Genomic DNA, 10000 nt, shown 5'->3' on the forward strand with positions numbered 1-10000 from the left:
CTTCTATATGTAAACAGGATCAAATATACTTGTATTCAATGTGAATACACTGTGATACCATGAGTTTTTACTTCTATATGTAAGCAGCATCAAATATACTTGTATTCAATGTGAATACACTGTTATATTACGAGTTTATAGTTCTACATGTAAACAGAATCAAATATATTTGTATTCTATGTGAATACACTGTTATACCATGAGTTTTTACTTCTATATGTAAACAGGATCAAATATAATTGTATTCAATGTGAATACACTGTTAAATTATGAGTTTATACTTCTACATGTAAACAGAATCAAATACACTTGTATTCAATGTGAATACACTGTTATACCATGAGTTTTTACTTCTATATGTAAACCTGATCAAATATACCTGTATTCAATGTGAATACACTGTGATACCATAAGTTTTAAATTCTATATGTATACAGGATCAAATATACTTGTATTCAATGTGAATACACTGTGATACCATGAGTTTTTACTTCTATATGTAAACAGGATCAAATACCCTTGTATTCAATGTGAATATACTGTGATACCATGAAGTTTTACTTCTATATGTAAACAGGATCAAATAATCTTGTATTCAATGTGAATACACTGTTATATTATGAGTTTATACTTGTACATGTAAACAGAATCAAATATACTTGTATTCAATGTGAATAGACTGTTATACCATGAGTTTTTACTTCTATATGTAAACAGGATCAAATATACTTGTATTCAATGTGAATACACTGTTATACCATGAGTTTTTACTTCTATATGTAAACAGGATCAAATATACTTGTATTCAATGTGAATATACTGTTATACCATGGGTTTTTACTTCTATATGTAAGCAGGATCAAATATACTTGTATTCAATGTGAATACTTTGTTATATTATGAGTTTATAGTTGTATATGTAAACAGAATCAAATATGTTTGTATTCAATGTGAGTACACTGTTATACCATGAGTTTTTACTTCTATATGTAAACAGGATCAAAAATACTTGTATTCAATGTGAATACACTGTTATATTATGAGTTTATACTTCTATATGTAAGCAGGATCAAATATACTTGTATTCAATGTGAATACACTGTTATATTATGAGTTTATAGTTCTACATGTAAACAGAATCAAATATATTTGTATTCTTTGTGAATACACTGTTATACCATGAGTTTTTACTTCTATATGTAAACAGGATCAAATATACTTGTATTCAATGTGAATATACTGTTATATTATGAGTTTTTACTTCTACATGTAAACCGAATCAAATATACTTGTATTCAATGTGAATATACTGTTATACCATGAGTTTTTACTTCTATATGTAAACAGGATCAAACATACTTGTATTCAATGCGAATACACTGTTATACCATGAGTTTTTACTTCTATATGTAAACAGGATCAAATATAATTGCCTACAAGTGGCTCGACCTGGATCCATATAGGTGTTGACCTTGTGTAATACAGCTGATTTTTCAAAGCAGAAACAAATGACAGTCACCTCAGGCCCTCAGGAACTACGCCCCTTCAGACCTTTTTCAGCTTTCAAAGAGAGAACATGTCTTCTTCGTCTAGTTCGTCAAGTTCGTCAAGTTCGTCAATCTCTTCTCCCAGCTCGAGTTCAGATTCCGTCTCGAGAAATCAGGACTATCGCAATCGTCTACGCGACCATAGCCGTCGGACCGGAGAGAAAGAGAGGAGGGGCGCAGATCGAGACTGGGACCGTAGAGGCAGGATCCGCGGTCGAAGGGAGACTATCAGCCGCTCTCGTAGTCGCTCACGCAGCTACAACCGCAACCGCAGTGGCTCTCGCAGCCTCAGCCGCTACCGTAACCGTAGCCGATCGTCGAGCCGCAATAGCACCCGTTCAACCGAGCAAGCCAGACCGACGGACCAAATCAGTATTCATACCGACCTCCCTCCGACAGCCATTCAAGATGATGGTGAGTTAATTATCGCCGATGCCATCCCACCACCCCTCGATCAGGAACCACTTCTGCCCAAAAGTTTCCGTCTCGACAAGGCCCGTTCGAAAGAACTCAGGTCTTGGATGACCTCTGCCCAGAAACCGACGGAGGCCAAACAGCTTAGGGAAAATTTTCATCCCTCGTTCGAGAAGCGTTCTTTTGAGTTTAAAGTCCCAGTGCTGGACCCCTCCATGGCACGGAGGCTCAAGGAAGTAAGAGGAGGAGAGGAGAGCAAGGCGGAGGCTAAGGAAAAGGCCCTAGTGGCCTCTCAATTTAAAATATTGGACATCGCCAAGCCTATGCTGTATCTTTGGGGCAGTGCATCGGCCTCTAATGATCCAGTCCTGATCAGCGCGGCAGAGTCGGCGCTTCAGCTGTGGGGCCCCGCCTTTCACAGCATAACGATGCAGAGAAGGGAGAACGTGCTACACCAGACGGACCCCCGTTTCGAGGCCTTATTGTCGGAACCGGGCCGGTTCAAGGCAAGGGATTGCGGCCTGCTCTTCGGCCGCACCTTTCTCCGCAGCATGGTCAGAGACGCATCCGATGACCAGAAATTGAAGTCGCTGGGCCAGCCCGGGGGACGGCCATCTACATCCTCTTCTAGCCGCCACAGCAGACCCAGCGGCAGCTCGCGTGGGGCGAAAAGTGGCAGAACTGGATCCGGCTTCACCCTCCATGGTAACTTCAACAAACGCGGCACCAGACCCGGATCTTCATTCAATCGCGGATCGAGGTTAGTTTCACCTCCTTTATCTCCTGTTGCTATGTCCCCTCCGACGGTCGGTGGCAGAGTCCGCCGGTTTTCCTCCTTTTGGTCGTCGCTAACGTGTGACGGATGGGTGTTGGAAACCGTGTCCTTGGGGGCAAAAATCCCATTTTTAGAGGTGCCGTACCAGAATCGGCCGGGTGGCAACATGCACTTTAATGCCGAGATGAAGGAAATCGGTAACACTGAAGTCGCATCGCTTCTAGCTAAAGGGGCTATTGAACAGGTTCCACTAGGGGATTTATGTTTCGTGAGTGGCATATTTGTTATCCCCAAGAGTTCCGGAGGGTTTAGGCCGATTATAAATTTAAAGGGTTTAAATAGATTTGTCGAGCATATTCATTTCAAAATGGAGGGCGTCAATGTAATGAAGGGAATGGTGAGGAAGGGCGACTTTTTTACAAAAATCGACTTACAAGATGCATACCTCACCATTCCCATTCACCCGGAACATAAAAAATTCCTGCAATTTTTATGGGAAGGGTCCCTTTTTCAGTTCTCTTCCCTCTGTTTTGGGCTCGCATCCGCCCCCTGGACCTTCACTAAAATTCTTAAACCTTTGGTGGCCTTCCTAAGGAAAAGGGGGATAAGAATAGTGGTCTATTTGGACGATTTTCTCATTTTGAACCAGTCCAAAGAAGGGGCAGAGCGTGATTTTAAGTTTGCGGTAGATTTGTTGATCAAATGCGGGTTTTTAATCAACTGGGAAAAGTCGTTGGGCGTGGCCGCTCAAGAGAGAGAGTTTTTGGGTCTTATTGTAAATTCGACATCCTTATCGCTCTCCCTTTTGCCCCGCAAGACCCAACAGATTATTGAAATTTGTCGCAAGGCTCGGGTCTCGAAAACGGTTTCTCTAAGAGAAGTGTCTAAAATTCTGGGTAATCTGGCCTGGGCGATTCAAGCAATTCCCTTTGCACAGGGCCATTACCGGTGCATCCAACGGCAGTTCTTGAGAGAATCGGCCCAGGCCGGCGGGGTTCTGTCAACCCTAATTTCTCTGGACAGGGAATCTAATTTGGATCTCGACTGGTGGGCATCCAATGTTGAGACGGCCAATGGTAGGCCGCTTTCGACTCAAGAGCCGGACCTCATCATTTTTTCCGACGCCTCCCTCTCAGGGTGGGGCGCGACCTTAAACGACGCGTCGGCAAAAGGGCCATGGACGGGCCGGGACCGGTCTCGCCATATCAATGAGTTGGAGCTGCTTGCAGCCTTATACGCATTGAAATCATTTACTAGCCAGGCCTCTCGGGTTGCAGTGCGGTTGATGTTGGATAACATCACGGCGGTTCACTATGTGAACAAGTCAGGCGGATCCAGATCGGAAGGCCTGTGCCGGATTAGCGCGGAGATCGTAGCGTGGTGTGAATCGCGGTCGATCAATATTAATGCCGTTTACCTTCCCGGTGCCCAAAATATAGTTGCAGATCGCCTGTCAAGGGCCCCGCCGGACTCAAGCGACTGGATGCTGAATCCAGCCGTATTCAGTCACCTAAGAGCTCGTTGGAGCCTACAGGTGGACCTATTTGCCTCGTTATGGAACAGGCAGATGGACCGATTCGTGAGCTGGGGCTCTCATTCGGGCGCGTTAGCAGTAGACGCCTTCAGCATCGGCTGGAAGGATATAGACGCATACGCATTCCCGCCATTTTGTCTGATTCAGAAATGTCTGACCAAGATATGGAGGGAGCAGGCGGAGCTGACGCTCGTGACCCCGTATTGGCCGGCCCAGCCTTGGTTCCCGTCGCTGCTGGAGCTGACGTGCGAGCCAGCGTTGATTCTTCCGAGGAGGGAGCTTTTGTTGGGCCCGACGGGCCAACAGCACCCACTGGCGCAATCGATCCTACTAATCGCCTGGCGGTTGTCAGGAATCAAATGGAAAGCGGCGGCTTTTCGGACCAAGTGGTCAACCTTCTCCTGGGTGGAGTGCGCAACTCCACATCAGCTGCTTACCAATCCGCTTGGAACGGTTGGCACAGTTGGTGTGTTCGGCAGGGAGCGGATCCCATGTCTCCACCTTTAGAGAAGGTACTTGAATTTTTATCGTGGCTGGTGGGCGAGGGAAAGGCATATAGGACAGTTAACGTCGCCCGCTCTATGCTTTCCTCTACCTTGGGTAAGATCGACGGCGTCGACATCGGTAAACACCCTCTCGTGGTAAAATTAATGAAAGGGGCCTACAACAAGATGCCGCCGGCCCCAAAGTATGCAGGCTTTTGGGATGTAAACTTAGTAATAAATTATATTATCTCCTTGGGCCCTAATGATGGACTTTCGTTGGCCGCCTTATCGTCTAAGTTGGCAGTTTTGTTGGCACTCTCATCGCTATACAGGGTCTCGGAACTGGCCAACATCGTCAAAGATTCCATTGTGATTGACGACGAACAAGCCAAGTTTTCCCTGTCGGCGCCTAGGAAATCTCAACGGGCGTCCCCTCTCCAAGTGATCACCCTGAAAAAATTGCACCCCGTTTCCTTAGCATGCCCGGTGGAGACTTTGAAACAGTATATTTCCGTCTCGGAGCAGTTCCGTGTAAGGGCAAAAGCTAGATTGCTACTGCTGGGTCTCCGCCCGCCTCGAAGTTCAGTGAGCGGTTCAACGGTGGCACGTTGGATCAAGTCAATCTTGGCGGAGGCAGGAGTAGACACGACCATTTACTCGGCCCACTCTACGCGTGGAGCTTCGGCTTCCAACGCGGCAAATCGAGGTGTACCAACGGACGCTATCTTGTCAGCAGGTTGTTGGAAGTCGGAATCCACATTTACCCGTTTTTACCGTGGCCCGACTGCGGGTGCATCGGTAGCAAGCGCATTGCACATGGGTCGTTAGACCATCATTTCAGTATGCTTTAAAGTCACCTATATGGATCCAGGTCGAGCCACTTGTAGGCAATTAGCTAATTGCTCGATGTCGCTAACTAGCGACAGAAGGGCAATTGTGATTGCCGATCAAGTGGCGAGACCTGGATCCATATGATTAATTCCCACCCGCCAACCCGGTTCTAATTTCTTTCCTTTTAAACATGCCAGTTACAGGAAAGGAAGCAATGGAGCCAGCGGAAGTCAATCGAAGTAATGATGTTCCGAAACTTTCCCATTTTTTGTTGTTGGCGGAATCCCGGCAGAAGATTAAGCAATTTTTTGTTATGGTTATCTGTTTATTTGAAATCCTCATTGGTCTGAAGGGGCGTAGTTCCTGAGGGCCTGAGGTGACTGTCATTTGTTTCTGCTTTGAAAAATCAGCTGTATAACACAAGGTCAACACCTATATGGATCCAGGTCTCGCCACTTGATCGGCAATCACAATTGCCCTTCTGTCGCTAGTTAGCGACATCGAGCAATTAGCTAATTGTATTCAATGTGAATTCGCTGTGATACCATGAGATTTTACTTCTATATGTAAACAGGATCAAATATACTTGTATTCAATGTGAATACACTGTGATACCATGAGTTTTTACTTCTATATGTAAACAGGATCAAATATACTTGCATTCAATGTGAATCCACAGTTATGTTATGAGATTATACCTCTACATGTAAACAGAATCAAATATACTTGTATTCAATGTGAATACACTGTTATATTATAAGTTTATACTTCTACATGTAAACAGGATCAAACATACTTGTATTCAATGTGAATACACTGTTATACCATGAGTTTTTACTTCTATATGTAAACAGGATCAAATATACTTGTATTCAATGTGAATACACTGTAATATTATGAGTTTATACTTCTACATGTAAACAGAATCAAATATACTTGTATTTAATGTGAATACACTGTTATACCATGAGTTTTTTACTTCTATATGTAAACAGGATCAAACATACTTGTATGCAATGTGAATACACTGTTATACCATGAGTTTTTACTTCTATATGTAAACAGGATCAAATATACTTGTATTCAATGTGAATACACTGTAATATTATGAGTTTATACTTCTACATGTAAACAGGATCAAACATACTTGTATTCAATGTGAATACACTGTTATACCATGAGTTTTTACTTCTATATGTAAACAGGATCAAATATAATTGTATTCAATGTGAATTCACTGTGATACCATGAGTTTTTACTTCTATATGTAAACAGGATCAAACATACTTGTATTCAATGTGAATACACTGTTATACCATGAGTTTTTACTTCTATATGTAAACAGGATCAAATATACTTGTATTCAATGTGAATACACTGTAATATTATGAGTTTATACTTCTACATGTAAACAGAATCAAATATACTTGTATTTAATGTGAATACACTGTTATACCATGAGTTTTTACTTCTATATGTAAACAGGATCAAACATACTTGTATTCAATGTGAATACACTGTTATACCATGAGTTTTTACTTCTATATGTAAACAGGATCAAATATACTTGTATTCAATGTGAATACACTGTAATATTATGAGATTATACTTCTACATGTAAACAGGATCAAACATACTTGTATTCAATGTGAATACACTGTTATACCATGAGTTTTTACTTCTATATGTAAACAGGATCAAATATAATTGTATTCAATGTGAATTCACTGTGATACCATGAGTTTTTACTTCTATATGTAAACAGGATCAAATATACTTGTATTCAATGTGAATACACTGTGATACCATGAGTTTTTCATTCTATATGTAAACAGGATCAAATATACTTGCATTCAATGTGAATACACAGTTATGTTATGAGATTATACTTCTACATGTAAACAGAATCAAATATACTTGTATTCAATGTGAATACACTGTTATATTATGAGTTTTTACTTATACATGTAAACAGAATCAAATATAATTGTATTCAATGTTAATAGACTGATATACCATGAGTTTTAACTTCTATATGTAAACAGGATCAAATATACTTGTATTCAATGTGAATACACTGTGATACCATGAGTATTTACTTCTATATGTAAACAGGATCAAATATACTTGCATTCAATGTGAATACACTGTTATATTATGAGTTTATCCTTCTACATGTAAACAGAATCAAATATACTTGTATTCAATGTTAATACACTGTTATATTATGAGTTTATACTTCTACATGTAAACAGAATCGAATATACTTGTATTCAATGTGATTAGACTGATATACCATGAGTTTTTACTTCTATACGTAAACAGAATCAAATATACCTGTATTCAATGTGAATACACTGTAATACCATGAGTTTTAACTTCTATATGTAAACAGGATCAAATACCCTTGTATTCAATGTGAATACACTGTTATACCATGAAGTTTTACTTCTATATGTAAACAGGATCAAATAAACTTGTATTCAATGTGAATACACTGTTATATTATGAGTTTATACTTCTACATGCAAACAGAATCAAATATACTAGTATTCTTTGTGAATACACTGTTATACCATGAGTTTTTACTTCTATATGTAAACAGGATCAAATATACTTGTATTCAATGTGAATACACTGTTATATTATGAGTTTTTACTTCTGCATGTAAACAGGATCAAACATACTTGTATTCAATGTGAATACACTGTTATACCATGAGTTTTTACTTCTATATGTAAACAGGATCAAATATACTTGTATTCAATGTGAATACACTCTAATATTATGAATTTATACTTCTACATGTAAACAGAATCAAATATACTTGTATTCAATGTGAATACACTGTTATACCATGAGTTTTTACTTCTATATGTAAACAGGATCAAATATAATTGTATTCAATGTGAATTCACTGTGATACCATGAGTTTTTTATTTCTATATGTAAACAGGATCAAATATACTTGTATTCAATGTGAATACACTGTGATACCATGAGTTTTTACTTCTATATGTAAACAGGATCAAATATACTTGCATTCAATGTAAATACACTGTTATATTATGAGTTTATACTTCTACATGTAAACAGAATCAAATATACTTGTATTCAATGTGAATACACTGTTATATTATGAGTTTATACTTCTACATGTAAACAGAATCAAATATACCTGTATTCAATGTGAATACACTGTAATACCATGAGTTTTAACTTCTATATGTAAACAGGATCAAATACCCTTGTATTCAATGTGAATACACTGTTATACCATGAAGTTTTACTTCTATATGTAAACAGGATCAAATATACTTGCATTCAATGTGAATACACTGTTATATTATGAGTTTATACTTCTACATGTAAACAGAATCAAATATACCTGTATTCAATGTGAATACACTGTGATGCCATGAGTTTTAGCTTCTATATGTAAACAGGATCAAATATACTTGTATTCAATGTGAATACACTGTGATACCATGATTTTTTACTTCTATAAGTAAGCAGGATCAAATATACTTGTATTCAATGTGAAAACAATATTATATTATGAGTTTATAGTTCTACATGTAAACAGAATCAAATATATTTGTATTCTTTGTGAATACACTGTTATACCATGAGTTTTTACTTCTATATGTAAACAGGATCAAATATACTTGTATTCAATGTGAATACACTGTTATATTATGATTTTATACTTCTACATGTAAACAGATTCAAATATATTTGTATTCCATGTGAATACACTGTTAAATTATGAGTTTATACTTCTACATGTAAACAGAATAAAATACACTTGTATTCAATGTGAATACACTGTTATACCATGATTTTTTACTTTTATATGTATACAGGATCAAATATACTTGTGTTCAATGTGAATACACTGTGATACCATGAGTTTTTACTTCTATATGTAAACAGGATCAAATATAGTTGTATTCAATGTAAATACACAGTTATATTATGAGTTTATACTTCTACAAGTAAACAGAATCAAATATACTTGTATTCAATGTGAATACACTGATATACCATGAGTTTTTACTTCTATATGTAATTAGGATCAAATATACTGGTATTCAATGTGAATACACTGTTAAATTATGAGTTTATACTTCTATATGTGAACCGATTCAAATATACTTGTATTCAATGTGAATATACTGTTAAATTATGAGTTTATACTTCTATATGTAAACAGAATCAAATACACATGTATTCAATGTGAATACACTGTTATATTATGAGTTTATACTTCTACATGTAAACAGAATCAAATATACTTGTATTCAATGTGAATAGACTGTTATACCATGAGTTTTTACTTCAATATGTAAACAGGATCAAATATACTTGTATTCAATGTGAATACACTGTTATACCATGAGTTTTGACTTCT

The 10000-nt window shown here is 38.3% G+C and overlaps 2 protein-coding genes across 3 annotated transcripts; both read left to right on the top strand.

Moving 5' to 3' along the window:
- Positions 1-1549: 1549 nt before the first annotated feature.
- Positions 1550-4412, top strand: LOC123475380. Its single transcript, XM_045177988.1, has 3 exons — positions 1550-2721; positions 4176-4341; positions 4383-4412. Exons 1-3 carry the CDS (start codon positions 1577-1579, stop codon positions 4410-4412), a joined length of 1341 nt encoding a protein of 446 aa, XP_045033923.1. The 5' UTR covers positions 1550-1576.
- Positions 4345-6099, top strand: LOC123475208. 2 transcript variants are annotated; one of them, XM_045177555.1, is made up of 2 exons: positions 4345-5595; positions 5784-6099. In XM_045177555.1, the coding sequence occupies exon 1, from the start codon at positions 4420-4422 to the stop codon at positions 5581-5583; it is 1164 nt and encodes a 387-aa protein (XP_045033490.1). In that variant the 5' UTR covers positions 4345-4419; the 3' UTR covers positions 5584-5595; positions 5784-6099. The 2 variants fall into 2 exon arrangements, with proteins under 2 accessions (XP_045033490.1, XP_045033489.1); XM_045177554.1 differs by having other exon boundaries at positions 4345-5491.
- Positions 6100-10000: the final 3901 nt, after the last annotated feature.

Source organism: Daphnia magna, linkage group LG8 (genome assembly GCF_020631705.1).
Source record: "Daphnia magna isolate NIES linkage group LG8, ASM2063170v1.1, whole genome shotgun sequence".
Classification (NCBI taxonomy): domain Eukaryota; kingdom Metazoa; phylum Arthropoda; class Branchiopoda; order Diplostraca; family Daphniidae; genus Daphnia; species Daphnia magna.

Excerpts from the sequence above, each read along its gene's own strand:
- LOC123475208 (XM_045177554.1), top strand. The coding sequence starts at position 4,420 with ATGTCTGACCAAGATATGGAGGGAGCAGGCGGAGCTGACGCTCGTGAC. Across the intron at positions 5,492-5,783 it reads GGACGCTATCTTGTCAGCAG|TTACAGGAAAGGAAGCAATG; the intron begins GTTGTTGGAAGT and ends TAAACATGCCAG.
- LOC123475380 (XM_045177988.1), top strand. The coding sequence starts at position 1,577 with ATGTCTTCTTCGTCTAGTTCGTCAAGTTCGTCAAGTTCGTCAATCTCT. Across the intron at positions 2,722-4,175 it reads TCATTCAATCGCGGATCGAG|TTGCAGATCGCCTGTCAAGG; the intron begins GTTAGTTTCACC and ends CCCAAAATATAG. Across the intron at positions 4,342-4,382 it reads TGGGGCTCTCATTCGGGCGC|ACGCATACGCATTCCCGCCA; the intron begins GTTAGCAGTAGA and ends GGAAGGATATAG.